The following is a 22,657-nucleotide window of genomic DNA, read 5'->3' as shown; positions in this document are numbered from 1 at the left end:
ACAAAATATGATTTTTATTGTGGGACGGGGGGAATATTGGTTTTATAATAAAATGTATGGTGGGATCCGTATCTAGGGAGTATTGGTTTTATAATAAAATGTATGGTGGAATCCATATCTAAAATAGAAAAATTACTACTACTCTCTCCGTTCCCTCTTAATTGAGGCGAAACTTTTCGGCACCGAGTTTTAGAAATTGATGTTTAGTGTGTTAGGTAGATAGGAAAAAAAGTAAGAGATATAAAAAAGTGGAGAGAATAGAGCAGAAAGTGAATAAAGTAGACAGTAAAGTAAAAGTGAGAAAAAGTGTTACCATATATAGAAACTCAACTATGAGTGAACTTCCCGAAATGGAAAAATGACTCAACTATTAGGGAATTGATGGAGTATTAAATAAGACTTGAAATTGTGGACATTCGAAAATAGTAAAATGAAATAATTTTTCCTGGACGAACGGAGTATTATACAGTGGCATCTGAAATGCCACGTAAGATTTTGAGCCGAAAAAATAGATGTAAATGTTTCTTAAAGTTCGAAAAAATGGCATAGTTGTGTGCTACTCCGTCCTTCCTAAAAGAATATGTACTTTGGGTTCAGCACGAATTTTAATTTTAATGCAAAATTAAAAAAGTAAGAGAGAGGTAGAGAGAAATGGTAATTAAAATATTGTTAGTGAAGAGTGAGTCTCCCCACATTATAGAGAAGAGTTTTCAAAATTAGAAAGTGCATATTCTTGAAGGACGGACTAAAAAGAAAATAGTGAATATTATTGAGGGACGAAGGGAGTATATCCTTAACAGGAACATCTAAAGAATTTTTAGTACATTGGATTTGTGGCTTCTATATTGTCAGCAAAAAGTTCATGGACAAAGTTACCAAAAGGCCTAGCCTTAGCCCAAAATCATGTTTGGAATTTTCATTGCCAAAATTGCACAGCTAAATACATGCCCAAATTTAAATAAGTACTTATGTAGATTAGATTCAACATAAAAAAAACCTCCCCATTTAGTGACGGATTATTTGGCTAGCATTATTGAATCAAAAAAATATAATTTAAAGGGAGAATAAGATTGGCATATCCACAATAGCATACAACTCCTATTGTATCGCCTCGTTTACCAGTTTGCTAATATTTTCCACCACACTTGTCTTCTAGATTCAACCCCACTCTTAATTCAAGAAAAATCACATATGTATGGCATGAGACGAGTATTTTAAGTGATAGGTATAACACAAGAGCTGTGACCGAGCTATACAATACACTCATTTGTAAAATAAAATGATAATTTGCAGGACCAAATTTCATGAGAATCGTTCCCATACACATTTCTATGATTTTACATGAATGCATAGTAACAAAAAAAAAAGGAAAAAAACTCAGCCATAACTTTAGCAAGATTTCTCATTACATCCTGTAACAAATATTTTATTTTTTTCAACCACATGGATGCTAAAAAATCATATCTTCAAAACATTGAATAAAATCAACAATTTTCCTATAAAACCCCCAATTCCCACACAATAGAATCCATCACAAACACAACTCTAGCTAAAATTCACAATGGCTTCAAGAGGTGTGATTTTCATTGTTTTCAACATTCTCTTGTTCACAATGGTGAGCTCAAATAAGGTCACATGCCCTCCTCCATCTAAACCTCCTGTCCCGGCCCCCAAGGCGCCGTCCCCAGCCCCCAAGCCGCCATCGAAGGGGAAGTGCCCCAAAGACACACTCAAATTGGGAGTGTGTGCCAACTTGTTGAATGACTTGGTGCACCTTGTGGTGGGAAACCCTCCCAAGACACCATGCTGCACCCTCATCAAGGGTTTGGCGGATCTCGAAGCCGCGGTGTGCCTCTGCACTGCACTCAAAGCCAATGTGTTGGGAAACAACTTCAATTTGCCCATCTCGCTCAGCTTGCTCTTGAACTACTGCGGCAAGAAGGTGCCCACTGGCTTCCAATGCCCATAATAGATCATACTTATATGTAGTTCAAAGTCAAACCATGTTGTTTCTTTATTGTTATAGTAATATATATGTATGGGGAGTTGTCTTGTGTTGTGTTAGATTTGATATATGATTTTAAGTGGTCCATTTTATAGTGATGAAGGTGTTCCACCTTTCTGTCATTGTATCTGTAGTTTCTATAGTAATAAAGTGATTCCTCATTTTCAATTTTATTATTCATATAATTATATATTGTTGAATAAGGTGGTGATAAAATGCAAATTTTATACATTGTACAAACTCCAAATTGCTCAACACAATGTCAGGACATTGTAAAATTTCAAGATTTTAATGTCAACACATCATCAACCATTGACTGTGTTAACATTTTTTGTTGCTGTTATTTTCTAATGGTCATTATAGTTTGGTGTTTATACGTTATTTACCGTTTGCATTTGATTAAATTGAATATTTGTATACTCAGTATGTTTCCAATTCAACCATTTTTACTCCATTTGATAAAATTTAATCAAACTAAAGTAAAATAAAATTCTAATCCATCTTAGTAAACGATAAATTAGTCTAAACCAGGTTTACCCATCTAGATTAATCCTAATTGGACTACGAATGAGAGAGATGATGGTACTTTGCTTGATAAAGACGATTCTTGCATGAGGACAATATCTAGTTTCCATATTAATTCTAACTATGCATGCAGTTTCAGTGCTATTAATCCAAGGCACAATTCGAGAATGACCATATATGGATATAGTGATGCCTGTTCGCTCTCGAGAAAGACCAAAGATATAAGGGAGACGAAGCCAATCGATAAAAAACACAAGTTTCTAATTCTCGTTATTAAACTTTCCAAACGCTAACATTCAAACTAAAAATGAAGCCTATATATATATATACTACATAGGCAAAATTCTCATAATTAAATTTCAGCTGGAAATACTATATGGACATTTTGACAACAAGCTAGGTAGCACAAAATTAGATTTAATTTATTTAGTATTGCACAAATCAGTAAAGTAGGGTATCTATACATTTATATATAGTCAAGTCGAAACAGCTAAAATAACATCTTGGATTGGAACCTTTGTACTTGGATTGTTCTCATACCTATATGAATTGAATATAGTTTATGATTTCATCTTTTGGGTCGAGTTACAAAAATTATCTAAATTATGATATGATTACAAATAGGGCTTGCGACAAATTTTCGGATCATGAAATGTTAGCAATATCAATTTGTGCGGACCATTTAGGCAAAAAGTTATGCCACGCACCAAAATTGCAACATGTTATCTCTCTTAAGTCTTAACGTTGTAAATTTTGTCTCATAGTATTGTTTTCGAAGGTATGTCATTTTTGCAGCTCGATTTAAAAATCAGGTCACAATTTAACTAACATATCTTTAAATGAAACTGACCTGAGCCTTCAATTTCATTTTTTTCTTACTTTTTATTAACTATAAACAGTATCAAATCCGTGAACAATAAAAATTCCTAGTACGTTTACAAGAATTTCTATTTTTTTACAGAAAATATCTTCCAAATTAATTACTAATTCAAACTTAATTCGAACTCAACATATATAATTTCTTTATTAAATTTACATCAATAACTGCGCATAAATAAGATGCATGGGCAGAAACTAAGTTGAAGTTAGGTTAGTTAGTTGATTCAATATTTATAAGTAAATATACATAGCCTCTGTTAAAAAATTGGTAACCATAGATAAATAAGCTAGCAGTTTTCCCTTTCAATATTCAATTGGATGACATTATACTCCATATACTTGTGACACCTGTTGGAAACTCTAAAAGTGTGAATAATGTATGCCTTCATGCACCATAAATGCTTGATTTGGCTGCATGCAATATCTGGGGACTTCTATTCCAATCACAAATTCATCATTTAAACCCTCATCCCTCATTTACGAGATTTGTTTTTATAATGTGTGGATATGTATTTATATACTGAATTATGAATATTATTTTGTTCGTCTCACTCTAAATGATACATTTTCTTTTTTGGAATGTATTACTCTAAATGACACATTTCTAAATACCCCATTGAAGTATAAAAATATCATCCTCTCTATTTTTCCTCTCTCTTACTTTATTCTCTCTAATTACTCACAAAACAACACTATATAAAATCTCGTGTCGAATTAGAAAGGTTCCGTTTAAAGTGGGACCAGTAGTGGACGCAGAAAAAATTATTGGCAGGGGCTTCACTAGTATATGAAAAATAGTACTATTTCCCATGATCCATTTAAGATGACTTATTTTCTTTTTGACATCATCTCTATTTTTTTCTATCTTAACTTAATTTTTAATAGAACACCATATAAAATCTCATTTCTAGAAAGAAATTTCGCTTTAAGCAATATATTAAAGCGATTCATGTTGTATTTATATTTGTTATTGTTTGACAGTATTTATGTATTTTCATGGATTGAATTATATATTTTCTGAGGAGTGTAAATATAATTTGAATCTACTTCAAAATATTCAACTTAAATAACTTAAATTCTAACTCAGCATAAAAACTTTAAACCTAATATATTAAAGTCAAGCAAAATAATCATAAATTATAATTTTTAATAAATTATACAACTTTATATGAATCATACTATTACACGTCCAATGCTTATTTTTTATATTGTATTCTCATATTTCAATAATAAAGTAAATATAAAGAATTATAAAAAATTAATGTTTACATAATCGAATAAAAAGAAAAATCATGATAGAAAACTGAACTTAAATCAAAATTGGCTAAAAAATTGAGCCACTAAATTTCCCACAAACTATTTGATCGACCTCGATTGTTTTTTTAGTCAATTAATGTGATTTATCATATATATACCATTTACAGATTTTTTTTAGTAAATTAATCACTTATAAAAATAAAATATATATAATAGTTTTTTAAAGTGAAATTATTTGGTAAAGTCAATAAATGTAATAGGCAAAGCAATGAATAATATAATATAATAATCCTATATTGATGATTATCTTCTTCCTTCAGACGTTGGGTGGCCATTTTATTTCTTTATTTTTCTCAGTAAGTTTTCAATTTGTAGGTTCAATTCAGCCCTTCCTACCAATAAATTTTTGTTGATTTATTCTTTAATTGCACTATCTTGGCATGAGTTGAATCTTGCTTTTGAAATTTTCAAAAAGTTTTGAAGTGGAAAAAAGAGAAGAAATTAATTTATTGGTAGGGGCTTAAGAGCATCCATTATAGGGGTGGCGCGCCGGCCGCCCCGGAACCGCTGCCGCGGCAGCTAACTATAGTAAGAGAAGCGTCCACCCCAGTGCGGATGTTTTTTTTTGGGGCGGAAACCCTTCGGCGACAGGGCGGCGAGGACGCGCCTATAGGCGCGCCTGCCTATTGCACGTCCACCCCGGCGCGGCGATCCGGTGGTTTTTTTATTTTTATTATTTTCTAAATTTTTTTTATAAAAACCACTCCTCCACACACATCTTCACACCCATTTCAAACTTACACCCATCTTCACTATCTAATATATTTCTCTCTAAAAATGCACGGTGGAGACAACGAATCACCCAGCACTGACGAATCGGGATATGGCGGCTATCCTCCTTCCCAGCCGTGGGGATCGAGTCAAACTCCTCCTCCGTGGGAATCGAGTCCAACTCCCCCTCCATCTCAGCCGTGGAGGTCGAGTCCCATGCCCCCTCCATTCCAGTCGTGGTCGCCGACATCCCCGCCTTGGCAACAGACCTAATATCGGGGTCAGGCCTCTATTCAGAAAAATTTGGGTCGCTCGGCGTTTGGAGATTACCGACCCAATATGGGCGCAATTAACCATCCGCGACCGAAGACCCCTTTCCAATCCAGCCAATCTCCTCTCACCGATGTAGATAGATTTGCACTAGAGCATATGATGGGTTTGTTGAGTCTGGGATTACCGGATACTCCACCAGCCCGTGTGGATATGCCCGTTCCGACGAGAGTCGGCGGGATCGGTGGGGTAGGTGGAAGCAGCCGCGGCGGCGGAGGCAAGGGAGGCGGTGGCGGCGAGGGCAGCGGCGCCGGCAGCGACGGTGGCGGCGAGGGCAGTGAGGCAATGAGGGCTGGCAGTCGTCGGTCCACGCACTACACAAAAGCGGTGTCCATTGTTGTGGCGAGGGCGTGAGATGTCGTCACATCGGACCCCATAGTGGGCACCAATCGGACGGAGCCGAGCTTTTTGAAGCGCGTCCTGTTGGCATACAACGAGTTCAAGCCGAGAGGCGCCAAACCGCGTGATGGGGAACAGCTCCGCAAAAAGTGCTCTAGGATTCTGCGATCCACCAAGAGGTTTGCGGGCATATACGAGAACAACCTGCTCACTGCTGAGAGTGGCCGAAGCGAAGCCGACGTGAAAGCGTTGTCTATGTCCCAATTCAACACGGAAGGCTATCCGAAGTTCAACTCTTGGGAGGAGTATCTCGTTCTCGAGAACTGTCCGAAATTCAAGGCCATATGTGCGCAAGAGCGGGAAGCAGCTCCTGGGGCGAAGGGAACTAGACACAACATACCTAGGGACTACAGCAGCGGCTCGCAATTATTCGACCTCAACGACGCCCAAACGAAAGAGCCCTCCACCGCACACTCTAGGCGCCCACGCCCTCCGGGAAAAATGCCACTATTCGAAGAGCTAGAGTGGCTACAGGTTCCTCCCGCCTCTCGTCGGCTGCGTCTGGATCGCACATCTCGCAGCCCGCCCCTATACCGTACTCCGTGGGCACTGGTCCCCACGAGCTCTGTGCAGTTGATGAAACAACTGCAAGATAACTATCATTTCTACGAGACCGCAACCGATCCGATTACCAAGGATTTATACTACGAGCTTATGTGTCGGATCAAGGATCAGCTGGGGTTGTCTGGGCCAGCGGCGAGCGGCAGCGGGGGGGGGAAGCGGCGGAGAAGAGGAGGCGGAATCTGACTCAGCCACCGAGTAGGCGGTGGCGGAGTTTTTATTTGTATTTTTTTAAAATGTTCGTCGTATAATTTTCCCGTTTCCGTAATACAACGAATATTTGGTCCCAATACTTTTTTTAAATTTCAGTATTACCGCGTTTTCTAATTATTTACATTCCGATAATTTTAATTATAATTGAATTAAAATATATAAAAATAAAATAAAATGAAAAGTGGCTAAAAAAGTGTCCACTATTGCTGCGGATACTTTTTTGTTAGCGCAGACAAATAAGAAGTGGCTGTGGAAAAAAAAAAAAGTGACGGAGCTATTGGAAATGTCCACTTATAGTTGATGCTCTAAGCCCTCCATTCTGTCTTATTGTGTTGTCACTGAGTGGGACAGAGGGAGAGGGAGTACTACTAAATCTATCTTTCAAAAATTAAATCGGTATTGTTTTTCCTTTTTGGTAGTGATCATGTCATATCAAATCACTCTTTAAAAATTGAATTATTATCCTTTCAAAAATTAAATCGGTATTGTTTTTCCTTTTTGGTAGTGAATCATGTCATATCAAATCACTCTTTAAAAATTGAATTATTATTCTCAAATCAATCTTTCAAATATTATGTAATTGAACTCTATTAATATGAAAGGTCCGAGATGTTATATTCAACAGTACAGAATTATTATAGTATTTAGATTCGAATTGAAACCGACGCTAAGCATGTGGCCTCTATTAATATGTCAATGTTCGAACTGCGGATGTCTGTTTAATTTTAAGCATACTGAAACCAATTATGATTCGTTAACATGTGGTTGTACATTAATTGTTAGTGGACAAACTCGTTTTGTCATACTAGTTGATAGAAAACATAAAATTGGAATCTGTGTTCGTAAATTGTTACCATTTGATGCCAAGGAAATTAAGAATGAGTTTAATTTTCTTTTGTTATAAAAGGGAGTGTTTACTTTGATATTAATATATTAAAAAATATTATTAAAATTTGTAATTTTATAAATTCATGAAATTTAAGTGTTATTTGTTGTTTGTTTTCTCTATAAATTCAAATAAATGTATAAAAATAATAAATCGAGATTTGTTTTTTATAAATTTTGTAAATTTAAAAATTTCAATAATATCTTTTAATGATGTAGAATCATAAAATATGTAAAACCAAAAAACACAATGTTAAACATGCGTCGAACAACGTTAATGCAGTAGTGCTCACATACGGAGTTCACATAAGGTATGTAGCATAACATTTCCCTTAGAATTAATATCTAAAGATTTATTCATCATAATGTATTATCGCGTCCGCCAATAAAAGACTCAATTTTGCTCCGTGCATATTGAAAAAATTATGAAAGGAAGTGAGGAAAAAAGTTAGTGGAAGGGTCCTACTTTTTGATATACTTGGATTTTGCATGATTTTAGTTGGTAGTTTTGTATAAATTTGATCACATTCCGTCTATTATTTGGCGTGTTTATATCTACTTCTCTATTATATTCGTATTTTGACCATTTTGCGAAAAATGTATAGAAAAAAGTACAAAATATGTGGATGTGCAGCAGCCTTAGTTCGAGACTCTTTTTCTGGCGATTTTGAAGTCTAACTAGTTTTTAATGAGTATCATTTCTTCGTCTTTGAAAGATCTTCGCGTGCTATTCTGTAAGTCTCAATCGGAATTTTGTAGTGAATGTTATGCCCATTTTACAAGACTACGCGCTGTCCAGAAACATGGAGCGGCCAGCTTTGGAAAACTGCCGAAAATTCATCTCCAGTCAGAAACTTAGAGCGGCCCGCTCTAGAAAAGCGGAAATGCGGGTTTTATTACGTTTTTTTGAGGGATTTTGATGCTAATTATATTTGGAAACTTAGGGCACGAAATATATAACCTATTGGGTGTTTTTCAAACCATCATCATTCCCACAACTCAAGAGAGAGAAAAACAACTTTGGGGGCAAGGATTCAAGATTGAACTTCCCCAATTCATTTGAAAGTTTAAAGAAGGAGGTTCCCATCAAGATTCCCCAACTCAAGGGTGTAGTTGGTTTAGTTTTTAACTTTTTATGATGTTTTATTCCTTTTGTTATTTGACTTTTGACATGAACATGTGTAAGTAAATCCCCCGTAGAGTTCTACGGGGTAGATACAATGATTCTTATGTTTAATTGAGTTCATTTTTCTATGCCTTGGTTCATGTGGTTATTTTGATATCTCTTGTGCTTATACATTTATTTGACTAATCACCTTATAAATGCATATGATTCTACTACAATAATCGGGAGATGAGTAGTTTAATTTGAAAGAGAAGAAATTGACGTCTTTGCCAATATAATAAAGATATTTGAGCCTTTGAATGAAGTTAATTATCTTGTGAACTTTTAGGAATTGTTGCCTTAGTTCTAGGAAGAAGACTCCGGTTCCAGGTAACAATCTACAAATTGTATGCTTCCGGAGAATATATAGTTTTACCTTAGTGATAGCTTAGTAACCCTTCAGACCTTGCTGGCATAGTTTGGACTTTGATTGAACATAGCGTAGTTGTTATCGACCGCTTAGGCGCGTAGGATTCTATTTCTCCAATTCTTGGCTTCCATCATTTACTTGCTCTTGTTTGTTTTGAGTTGTCTTGTTTGCTTTTTATTGTTTTAATTATTGTTTATGCTTTTATTTTAGTAGAATTAGAAATCAAAAACCCTTTTGATTTATCTAGATAATAGTTGAGATTGGTTTGTGGTACTTAGGTTGGTACATATTGTCTCTGTGGATACGATACCCTTACTTGCTATTTGATACAGTAACTCCATGCACTTGCGGATATATTTGTGTTAATTAAAATAAGTTGAGTCACTTTTACATTTGGTTTTAAAATAAAATATGAGTGGAATGTGTTACTGGAATGTAGGGTCTACTTACCCTAGAGAGTAAAAGTGAATTGGAATATTTATTAATGGGCGGACGAAAAAAAAAGTGGCATTTTATAGTGGAAATATGGAGTACTATTTTGTTGTAACATTACCATCTTTATCGTTATTTCATGGCAAACAAAGTATATGAATTCTTGAATACGCCTGCGAATTCGGGTACCCACAGGTACCCAAACCTAAAAAATCGGGTACCCAAATCCGAAATCTGTAAAATAGCATACCCAATATCCGATCCGTATGTTAATTCGGGTACCCTAATACCCGATGCAAGTACCCAAACCTGATTAATCGGGTACCCATAAACTCGAAATATTACATTTAAATTTTATTCTATTTAAATTATATTACCATAAGTATAGGAGTAATTAAAAATAACATAATACTACCTATTGGCTATTGTTAAAAGTTCAAACTTCAATTTTAATATTGGCTATTGTTAAAAGTTCAAACTTCAATTTTAATGTTTTAGTTTTCTTATTACTATGATTATAAGACTATAAATATGTAGTAGTATAATAGACATTAGACACTACATAATTTTAAAATAAAAAAAATTTCGGCATAAGTCAAACTCAAAAGAGATTATGATAAACATTTTTAAAATTTTATTAATGAAAATGTAAATTAAATGGAAAAACATAATTGTATATTGAAGACATAACAAATTAACAAGAAAGAATATATATAATATCCTATCATAGATAAAAATATTTATCATAAATTGGGCACCCGAAACCCGTATTCGGGTACCCAAAACCCGGAAAATTATTACACTAAATACCCGAACCTATAATTTTGGGTTTCGGGTACCCAAAACTCGCCGGATATGGGATTGGGATCTGGTATATGTCACGACCGCCCTTCTAGGGTATAATAAATGCGGCGATCGCGACTTAAACAGACTTAAATATAACAATGAAAATAGGCTAGGGTTTCATCAAGGAGGTTTGACCAACATATTAAATGAGCAATTAAGTATAAAACAAGATGAGGGCTCGGGTTTAAATAATGAGTTGGGCCAGACATTAATATTAATGGAAAAGATTAAGAGTTTGACATTATCCAACAAAATTACAAGAAACCAATAACCGGACAAATTCAATTTTTGGCCCAACAACAAATAAGTAAAAGAAATATCGCAGCGGAAAACGACCAAGAGAAAGAGTGAAGTCATGTGTGGAGACACGACGACACTCGGGGTTTCAAGACAATATTATCATTTCGTTTAATTTGCTCAACACCGCCAACCGCTCGTCGCCGCTCAACCTGCACATAAGGAAAACATATGCAGGGCTGAGTACTTATAAAATACTCAGTGGACTTATGCCGAAAACATTTTTTATAAAGATATAGTTTATCATGCCATACGTAAGTAACCATCGGGGTTTAGCTTTAGAAAGGCCCGAGGCACTCAAATCATTTCCCATTGTAAAATTCGACTGATCAGTCATTTTCCCATAGACAATAGCCATATCTGCCAATACATGACAAGGAATGCGGCCGCAAACCAGGTCACTAGACCGGCCAGCCCGTACGCTAGCACACGATCTACCATAGGTGTACACTAATCCAAGTAGGGTTTGCGGCCCTACGAGGACCCGAATTCGATTTATATAACAGTGGCAACAACCACATCAGATAGGCACGTTAAAACAAATCATGGCATGATAAATACTTTAAACCACCCTTATAGCTCCACAATCATACGTAAAAGAGTTTAGTAAAAGAAAGCCCACACATAGTGTAGGGTAGAAAAGAAGCCCACCTCGACCGTTTAGATATCAACTACTGCCTTTCCATTGTTATCACGCTTCGCGCACGAGTTATCACCTTTAGATAATGTATATATCTTATCAGTCACAACCATTGACTTAATATTATGCATGTCCCTATCGTTTTCCCTTTTCCCATCTTTGAACCACACATCATGTCATCACATATATCAATCATGTATATCACTTATAACAACATAGTGTTTTTGGTAAAGGTAGAAATCTGGCAGCACTGCGCAACCATTTTATAAAAATTATTAAAAATTCACCCGACTTCCGTTGGGGCTAAAATTTTACCACAACGCAGTATACTCATCAAATAACTTCCAGTTTAAAAATCATGTTAAAATAACGATTTTAGGTTAGTCAAATAGAAAACGTAACTCACTGGTCGGGAAAACACTTTCTGCCAGAAATGCGCAGTCAACTTTAAAAATTCACCATAAATTCATCTTTCGTCCATATGAGTTGAAATTCACACACAACACAGAACACATCATGAAGTTTACTCAGGAAAAAGAATCGGTTAAATCGGAGTTCATTTGGTCGGTCAAAAACGAGTCGGAACTTACTGTTCGGAATCACAGTTCCTCATGCTTTTAGAAATTCGAATTAGGGTTTACCCCCACTTATTCAAAATCAACCTTTTTCATGGTTTTAACACACAAACATGCTCGAGAGAGTCCTTATACTCATGTTTTCGTAACATCATATATCATTCACCATAGATTCATTAAATCATCAAACAATTCATTCAAAACGCAATCAAACATACGATTACACATTCCCACCGATTAAACCCTTAGATCTGCATTCCCTACACTCTCTAGATGCATGAGGGAAACAAAAGAAGAGTTGGGATGGAGAGGATGAAGAATATAGGTTTGAATTTACCTTTCTTGGACGAAACAATCGGTAAAAGCGAATATAACTCTTGATTCTTCAACAAACTCTTGGCGAATCGAAAGGATCTTGAGTAGAGTAGAAGAACATGTGGGAGAGGTGTGGGGAGGAAAATGGCGTGAACTTCAAGGGAAGGGAGGGGGGAGCGATTTTTTTGATTCTAGGTTTTAGGGTTGCTCTCTTATTTATAGAGTTCAAGAATAATCTCCACAATTAATTAAAGATTTGGGAGAATATGAGAGAAGGAAAATAGGCGTGATTTTTAGAAAGAATTAAGGAGATTTTCAAAATCTTGGCTATTTAATTAGCCTATGATTAATTTGGTACTTTTACGGAGTGGGATAAAATAATACGGAGCAAGAAAAATTAAATAAAAAGTCCTCCCACAATTGGAAATAGGCTTGTGTTTTAATGCCTTCCACAAGGAATAATTTCCAACCTTTAATAAAATAAAGGTATGGAAAGATTTGCTAGGATATTTCAATTAAAACATGGAAAGAAATAATTAAGGGATCAAATGAATAATGAATAATTTCTTTCTCTCACAAGTCAAGAGATTTCGAAATCTCCCATAGAAAAATAATAGGGGCCGTTTCTTTCATCAAGAAATAGGATAATTAGGCTTTGGATTTAATTGGGTAATTATCCCAAGCAAATAATTAAATCCAAGAAAATAATTCCTCTCCATAAATTCATAGTGGTCGAAAATTCCAATAAAATGGGTAAGGCAATTATTGATGATCCTATTAAAATCTCACTCCCCAAAATAAAAATATAATTTGCGGCTATATTTCATTCCGCATCGATTAATTAAAGCCACGTCATCAATTCGACAAGATTGACTATTCCACCTCTCAACTCCAAAACAAAATTAGGTCACATAGAAATCAAGCAATTAATTCACTCGTCAATTAATCCACATACTTCACGGCATTAAAACATTTAATGCAAAATTTTAGGGTTCGAAAATTAGGGTTCGAAAAGTAGGGCGTTACAGTATACCCTAAACCCGAGAACTAAATTTGCAGCCCTATTCATGAATAATAGTAATTACTTACCCAATACATTTGTGCAATGTTTATATATGGTTGTAGCAAACAATGTAATTAAATTTGAATGTGTTAAGTTCTAGCTAATTACCCAATACATTCAGTGTGTATCTTTGTAGCCTTACATGCTTCTTGTTTTACCATCTGCATATCAGATCACTCACTTAATTACTTTGCAAATTTATTTGTGAAAAGCCTAGTAAAATCATAACAACACGCAAAATTAGTGTAAGATAATACTTCCTCTATCCACGAAAATTAGTCTCATATTGTCATTTTTGAATGTGCACAAAATATAGTCTCATTTTTAAAAATTGAAAGTTTCTCTTTCATACTTACTCATTTTTCCCCTCTTTAATACTTTACCTATTTTTTCTCTCTATCTCTCTTACTTTACCTATTTTTTCTCCTCTTTTATTTTGTCAATGTTCTCATTAAAACTCGTACCATCCACAATGAAACTATTTTTTTTGAATGGAAGGACGTCCTTATCCAAGTATGTACAAAAATGAGTTATCATTCAATGAATGCACGCATATTATCATACGAGTTCAACTAATTACAATCGTAGAAAAAATAAATAAAAAGAGAGTTGTGATTATGATAGATTTGACACATATGAGAATATCTACGTATTATTATATTTTTATTAGTAATCATATAAATATGAGAATATCTACGTATTATTATATTTTTATTAGTAATCATATAATCAAGTATGTGGTTGTGTATTATTCTAGAAAAGTAGGCATGGCATGATTCGACCCTCGTAAGAATATCTACGTATTATTATATTTTTATTAGTAATCATATAAATATGAGAATATCTATGTATTATTATATTTTTATTAGTAATCATATAATCAAGTATGTGGTTGTGTATTATTCTAGAAATGTATGCATGGCATGATTCGACCCTCGTAAGAATATCTACGTATTATTATATTTTTATTAGTAATCATATAAATATGAGAATATCTAAGTATTATTATATTTTTTATTAGTAATCATATAATCAAGTATGTGGTTGTGTATTATTCTAGAAAAGAATGCTTGGCGTGATTCGACCCTCAAATCCATTCTTCAGCTCAATGAATTTATACAACAACTAACCAATTAATCACTCAAATCAAATTTACTTTCTACTTAAAATTAGATGAGGACTGGAATGCTCGATTTTGTGTTTTTGAACTTTTTTATCTCTACAAACTAGTGATTTATAATCTCTGTGTCCGCCATTAAGAGTCTCAGCCACTTTTATGCACTCGTTTTATAAAAATGATAATAAATAGTTAAACTGGAGAAATGGTAAGTAAGAGAGATAATGATGTTAAGAAGACTCTTTTCGACATTATTCTCTTTCTTACTTTACCATTTCTCTACTTTAACTATTTATTACTATCATTTTTACAAAATGAGTGTGCAAAAGTGACTGGGACTCCTGATGGCGGACGGATAGAGTATTTAGAAACATTGTGTGATAATCATATCATGTGAATCATCGTCCATGCATTAATAAGAAGAAAGCTTGTTGTGAGTTGTCCATACAATACGGACACGCCCATTGCACAACATTGAATATGCAAGGACATCGCTAATAGTCCAATCAACAGTGCACGCAGTTAAAATTTTATGTTCATGATATACTCCCTCCGTCCCGGGCTACTCGCTCCTTTCCTTTTCGGCACGGAGAATAAGGAATGAGTGTATAGAAAAGTAAAAAATGACGGCGGTAGGTGAAAATTTTTACTAAAAATGAAAAGAGTGCAAGTAACTTGGGACGCCCAAAAAGGAAATAAGTGCGAGTAGCTTGGGACGGAGGGAGTATTATATGCAGGAATTTCATCGACCCATAAATTATGAAGATCTGAAATCACAGTAAAAAAATATGTATAGATCTTTTATGTACATCGAAGACAACAAATTGTACAGAGTTAAAGATGACAACAAATTGTATAGATCTTTTATGCAAATTCTACAGTTAAAGGGTGCACGTTCTGTTGGTGCGAATGACTGGAATTACAAGAGATACACAAGATCGGGCGTAATACAACCCAAGAAGAAAGAACGGAAAACTGAAAAATACAATGAAATCGAAACAGTAAATCAAGCATAGCCGAGTCGAGGAAAGCCCTCTTTCCGCAAGACGAGATACGCCCTGGTAGTGCTCTCGGTTATGGCGTGTCGTCCCCAAAGATAAAACGGCAACGTCTCTGGTGAAGCAGCACCGCTATCAGCAGAGCTCCGGCGAACTGGAAGAGGAGAGAGCAGAGCTTCGGGAAGAAAAGACTATGCAGAGAGAGTATGATGCTCGGTATGTTCTAATTGTATTTGATGCAAGGAATGACTAGCCTATTTATAGGCCTAGTCCACTGCAGGGGTTATCTCAGCCTTGATGGCTGTCATCATGGCTCATTTTGGCGGGGCTGTAATCGCCGGCCGTTACGAGTTTGAATGCCGGAGTGGTCGACGTTGAATCTAGACGATGTACACGCTCTAGTTCAACCGTCACATGTGGACTTCGTGAAGCGACTTGATCAAGACACTAATCAAGTCATCACTCAAGGCGTTGCAGACCGAGTTGATCAGGCTGCTGCCCAAAACTGAGGTGGTCCAAAATATTAATTGCCAAGATACAAGTCCAAGTCCAAGACCAAGGGGACGGGCACGGGTGCGGGCGCGGGCAAGGGCACGGCTCGGCTCGGCTCTGCGCGCGTGTGCGCGCGTGTGCGGGCGTGTAGGCCTTTTCACCTATTTTAGTCCACGATAATTACTAAGTGTAATAAATCACTTGATAAATACACATTTAAAGATGTGTCTCACCTCCTATGTGGGATAATTAACACAAGTTAATTACTCCCTAGGCTTTCATTCCATAGCTTTATCAAAGCTACAATGTGACCAACATTTCTCACTCACCGGGAATCGGATTTGAGAAAGTGAGTATACTACAATCATCTACGCGGTACGTAGATCGACGCTATATCATTTAATTTCCTCGAATTAAATGTCTCGTCATATTTATTACCGATCAAATTTCGTTGACCGGACATCTTAAATACTCTTAAATTCAAGATTCCAATAATCCCCCACATGAGTGCAAATAGCCAAATGCATATGCATGCAGACACAAGCTCAACCCTCACGAGGTATATAAGCATACGGATAGGTAGTTTTTGGCTTTGAACCATCCATAGATAGCACCATCGGATACACAGGCGGACTAGTAGCGCGATGCTTTGAACTATTCCTCCACGGCGTGTACCGAGACAATAATGTTAACACTTAAACACCTCAACCTCTTCCGTTCTTACGGTTTGTGTCCATTGCGGTCTTGGACACCACTTTGGATTCATAAATACGTTTTATGAAGCGACCACACTTTGCACTTACATAGGTGATTCTTAGTCAAGTGCCTTTCCATACTTGGACTCTTTGAGAACTCCATCTCTTTGAGATCCTTAAGAAACATCAAAAGTCATAGACTTAGCCTTGACCACTTAGGCATGTTTTTCAACACTCTATTGCTCTTTAGGGAATAGACGATGAGTGTTTCTCATGAACTCTCATAGCTTAGTTTTCCCATTGAATCAAGTTCTTGAGATCTCCAGTCATCATGGTTGGGTTACCACTATGATTATTCTTTTAGTTTGTGGATTTTAGACCCATTCCTTCTAGCAGTTTATTCATATGATCACGGTTTAACCCTTTGGTTAGCGGATGCGCTAGATTATATATTGACTTCACATAGTCAATTGTAATCACGCCAGTTGTGATCAAGTGCCTCACGGTATTGTGTCGTCACGAATGTGTCGAAACTTACCATTATAGAAGCCATTATTTGCCCTTCCGATAGCTGCTTGGCTATCACAGTGAATCAACACTGGAAGCGCAGGCTTGGACCAACAAGGAATGTCCTCTAGGAAATTCTTAAGTCACTCGGCTTCTTCACCAGCTGTATCTAAAGCTATGAATTCAGTTTCCATTGTTGATCGGGCTATACATGTCTGTTTTGTGGATTTTCACGAGACAGCACCACCCCCAATGGTAAAGACGTATCCACTTGTAGAAAGTGAGTCTTTGTTATCGGATATCCAGTTTGCATCACAGTACCCTTCAAGTACCGCGGGGGGGAGGGTATCTCGTAAAGTGTAGCCCATGATTTTTAGTATATTTTAAATATCTCAAAACCCTTACAAGAGCAGTCCAATGCTCTTTGTTTAGATTGCTCGTGTAGCGTGCTACTCTGTTCACAGCGCAAGCAATATCGAGCCGGGTGCAATTAGTCAGATACATAATGCACCCAATGACCTTCGCATAGCCTTCTTGTGTGACAGGTTCACCTTTATTCTTAGTTAAATGAACATTTAGCTCTATAGGTGTCTTACCCGGCGTGCTATCATAAGCTTTGAATCTTTTTAGTACTTTCTCAACATAATGAGATTGTGTTAAGGTGATTCCTTTTGATGTTCTTAGAATTTTCATTCCAAGAATTACATCGGCTAGACCCATGTCCTTCATGTCAAAGTTTCTTTTTAACATGGCTTTCGTGTCGTTAATCACTTGGGTGTTACTACCCATGATTAGCATATCATCAACATAGAGACACACTATAACGTATCCATTATCCGTGTTCTTAATGTAGACACATTTGTCACATTCGTTGATTTTAAATCCATTTGATAACATCACGTTATCAAATTTCAAGTGCCATTGCAACGACACTTGTTTCAATCCATAGAGGGATTTAACCAGTTTGCATACCTTTTCTCTTGTCCAGGTACTACAAAACCTTCAGGTTGTTCCATATAGATTTCATCTTCAAGGTCACCATTTAGAAACGCAGTCTTAACATCTATTTGATGAATCTCAAGATTGTGCACAGCAGCAATCGCGAGAAGCACTCGAATTGATGTAATCCTCGTTACAGGTGAGTAGGTATCGAAGAAATCGTACCCTTTCTTTTGTTTAAAGCCTTTGACTACCAGTCGAGCTTTATACTTGTCCACTGTTCCATCGGGTAGATCAACCAACACCCACGTGCGGTTTAGTAATATTGAATCAGTTTCGCTTTGAACAGCTTCTTTCCAAAGCAACCCGTCTAGGCTAGCAAAGGCTACTTTTATCGATGTTGGTTCTTCATCCAACATGAATGCAATATAGTCAGGACCAAATGTCTTTGGTGTTCTGACCCTATTCCCACGTCTCAGTGCAGCCTCATTTAGGCCAGGCCTTGCACGTTTGCGTGAATCAGGCTCTATCTCCAATGATTTAGAGCTCGTGGTTTCATCCTCAATTCTCGCCTCAGAATTGGATGCTACCTTTTCCTTATTTCTACAAGGAAATGTATTTTCAAGAAATACAGCGTTTCTAGATTCAATCGTTGTTCCCACAGTCACGGTTGAAATTTCAGACTTGTGGACCACAAATCTGTATGCACTACTATTAAATGCATATCCAATGAAGATGCAATCAACCGTTTTAGGTCCGATTGAATCTAGACGATGTACACGCTCTAGTTCAACCGTCACACGTGGACTTCGTGAAGCGACTTGATCAAGACAGTGATCAAGCCATCGCTCAAGGCGCAGCAAGCCGAGTTGATCAGGCTGCTGCCCAAAACTGAGGTGGTCCAAAACATTAAGTCTGGATCCAGGGACAAGCCCAAGAACCAAGCCCAAAGACCACCCAAACACCAATTGCCAAGATCCAAGTCCAAGTCCAAGACCAATGGCACGGGCACGGGTACGGGTGCGGGCACGGGCACGGGCACGGCTCGGCTCGGCGCGCGTGTGCGGGCGTGTGGCTCTTTCCCCCATCTTAGTCCACGATAATTACTAAGTGTAATAAATCACTTCATAAATACACATTTAAAGATGTGTCTCACCTCCTATGTGGGATAATTAACACTAGTTAATTACTCACTAGGCTTTCATTCCATAGCTTTATCAAAGCTGCAATGTGACCAACTTTAACCCAATATTTCTCACTCACCGGGAATCGGATTTGAGAAAGTGAGTATACCACGGTCATCTACGCGGAACGTAGATCGACGCTATATCATTTAATTTTCTCGAATTAAATGTCTCGTCACATTTATTATCGGTCAAATTTCGTTGACCGGGCATCTTAAATACTCTTAAATACAAGATTCCAATAATCCCCCACATGAGTGGAAATAGCCAAATGCATATGCATGCAGACGCAAGCTCAACCCTCATGAGGTATATAAGCATACGGATAGGTAGTTTTTGGCTTTTAACCATCCATAGATAGCACCATTGGATACACAGACGGACTAGTAGCGCGATGCTTTGAACTATTCCTCCACGGCTTGTACCGAGACAATGATTTTAACACTTAAACACTTCAACCTCTTCCGTTCTTACGGTTTGTGTCCATTGCGGTCTTGGATACCACTTTGGATTCATAAGTGCGTTTTATGAAGTGACTACACTTCGCACTTACATATGTGATTCTTAGTCAAGTACCTTGCCATACTTGGTCTCTTTGAGAACTCTATCTCTTTGAGATCCTTAATAATCATTAAAAGTCATAGACTTAGCCTTTACCTCTTAGGCATGTTTTTCAACACTCTATTGCTCTTTAGGGAATATACGATGAGTGTTTCTCATGAACTCTCATAGCTTAGTTTTCCCATTGAACCAAGTTCTTGGGATCTCCAGTCATCATGGTTGGGTTACCACTATGATTATTCTTTTAGTTTGTGGATTTTAGACCCATTCCCTCTAGCAGTGTATTCATTTGATCACGGTTTAATCCTTTGGTTAGCGGATCCGCTAGATTATATATTGACTTCACATAGTCAATTGTAATCACGCCAGTTGTGATCACGTGCGTCACGGTATTGTGTCGTCGATGAATGTGTCGAGACTTACCATTATAGAAGCCATTATTTGCCCTTCCGATAGCTGCTTGGCTATCATAGTGAATCAACACTGGAGGCCCAGGCTTGGACCAACAAGGAATGTCCTCTAGGAAATTCTTAAGCCACTCGGCTTCTTCCCCAGCTTTATCTAAAGCTATGAATTCAGATTCCATTGTTGATGCTTGGTATGTTCTAATTGTATTTGATGCAAGGAATGACTAGCCTATTTATAGGCCCGTTACGAGTTTGAAAGCTGGAGTGGTCGACGCAGCAGGCCGAGTTGATCAGGCTGCTGATCAAGGCGCAACACATCAAGTTGATCAGGCTGCTGCCCAAAACTGAGGTGGTCCAAAACATTAAGTCTGGATCCAGGGACAAGTCCAAGAACCAAACCCAAAGACCAATTGCCAAGATCCAAGTCCAAGGGCACGGGCATGGCTCGGCTCGACGCATGTGGGCTCTTTCACCCATCTTAGTCCACGATAATTACTAAGTGTAATAAATCACTTGATAAATACACATTTAAAGATGTGTCTCACCTCCTATGTGGGATAATTAACACTAGTTAATTACTCCCTAGGCTTTCATTCCATAGCTTTATCAAAGCTACAATGTGACCAACTTTAACCCAATACTTCTCACTCACCGGGAATCGGATTTGAGAAAGTGAGTATACTACGGTCATCTACACGGAACGTAGATCGACGCTATATCATTTAATTTCCTCAAATTAAATGTCTCGTCACATTTATTACCGGTCAAATTTCGTTGACCGAGCATCTTAAATACTCTTAAATTCAAGATTCCAATACGTTCGAATTGAAGAAATCGTCGGGAAGAAAAGGAGGAACGCTGAAGAAAAAGGAAGATTGAAAAAATTAACTACACACTATTAAACCATCAATTTAAAAACCAATTCGGATATATAGGTTAAATGTAAGTTTGTAAGACAAGAGTAATTTATGGCCTAAGGGGAAAATAGTATTCCCAATATTTAAAGCCTTGGATTCTTATCTCACCAACAGGTTTTAATATAGTTGCCGTAATAAGATTGTATAAATCACATCGAATATAATTAATGCATATAGATTCTCAATGAATAAAAATAGAATAAAGATAAATTAACAAAAATTGCATATACAAAATGCCCTTCAAATTTGAATAGGATAAGATCAAATTGTTTTTAATTGATAGCTTCATTAATTACCTACTTTTATGACTAATTTGACCCTATTAACATTTATAGGAGGAAAATTATATTCCTTGCTTATTTATATTGTTTAAAATATGTAATTGATTTTCTTCTTGAAAATATTCGCCATTATTAAAAAGATTCACAGTAAAATTTTGGATAGAAAAATTATTCTTAGTATATTAACGAAAAGTTTATTTATTCATTTTATTTAAACTATCACAATGATATAAAGATAAATAAATTGTTTCTTTTCTACAAAGTAAAAATTGAAAAAATAATCTGTTATTTGAAAATTTTCACGTATTATGCCATATACTATAATATTTAAACTACTACTTTTTTATTTTTTATTTTGAACTTTTAATTTCACAAGTATTATAAACATATTGGTAGATATTTCAACAGAGGAAAATTGTTCGATTGCAAAAAAAATCTTTAAATGTTTTTTTTAATATATTTCTTTGTAGAGATATTTTTTTATCTTTTATAAATAATATTTTGTTAGTATATAGAAATATGTGTTTATTATTTTATATAGTATAATATACATTGATAAGATTTCAAAATGAAAATTTTATATAATAAAAAACTATTATGATTGAGTGATATTAGGTGGATATATGACATTGCTATAAAACATTATTAATATTGCATTGTTTGACTCAATAAATATAATACTCCGAACAATCTAGTAATATATAGCCCGTGCTGCATAAATTGATAATGTCATTTAAAGTTGAAATTATATGATAAATCACTATAATTTTAATATTTCACTGAAATATTCTGATACTAATTTCATAATTATTTTTATATTGCGCCAAATAGTATTCATAATAGGGTGGTCTGATGATAGCAACTCGTGGCACCCAACATGTGGCATATCCTTTAATTGTATGACTACCAGATAAATTGATATAGTGAATAATATATAATAAATCCCTATAATTTTTTAACTCATATTGTAAAATTATTTTTTTATTAATATATGTTTATATTCTATAGTGCATCAAATTATAACATGATAG

General features: G+C 36.0%; 1 protein-coding gene and 1 long non-coding RNA gene across 2 annotated transcripts; one reads left to right on the top strand and one right to left on the bottom strand.

Annotated features, from left to right (window-relative positions):
- Positions 1-1,514: 1,514 nt before the first annotated feature.
- LOC121741124 (14 kDa proline-rich protein DC2.15-like) lies at positions 1,515-2,178 on the top strand. The gene has a single exon (XM_042133825.1). It carries the CDS (start codon positions 1,562-1,564, stop codon positions 1,967-1,969), a length of 408 nt encoding a protein of 135 aa, XP_041989759.1. The 5' UTR covers positions 1,515-1,561; the 3' UTR covers positions 1,970-2,178.
- Positions 2,179-10,486: 8,308 nt separating this feature from the next.
- LOC121740885 lies at positions 10,487-12,663 on the bottom strand. The gene is made up of 3 exons (XR_006037692.1): positions 12,488-12,663; positions 11,587-11,651; positions 10,487-11,087 (listed from the first exon to the last, which is right to left on the bottom strand). It is a non-coding gene; the product is annotated as an uncharacterized LOC121740885 (long non-coding RNA).
- Positions 12,664-22,657: the final 9,994 nt, after the last annotated feature.

This window comes from Salvia splendens, chromosome 7 (genome assembly GCF_004379255.2).
Source record: "Salvia splendens isolate huo1 chromosome 7, SspV2, whole genome shotgun sequence".
Classification (NCBI taxonomy): Eukaryota; Viridiplantae; Streptophyta; class Magnoliopsida; order Lamiales; family Lamiaceae; genus Salvia; species Salvia splendens.
Note: the sequence above shows the minus strand (reverse complement) of the source record. Positions and strands in the feature narration are given on the sequence as shown.

What these genes read in the sequence shown, in the direction of transcription:
- LOC121741124 (XM_042133825.1), top strand. Translation starts at nt 1,562, where the DNA reads ATGGCTTCAAGAGGTGTGATTTTCATTGTTTTCAACATTCTCTTGTTC.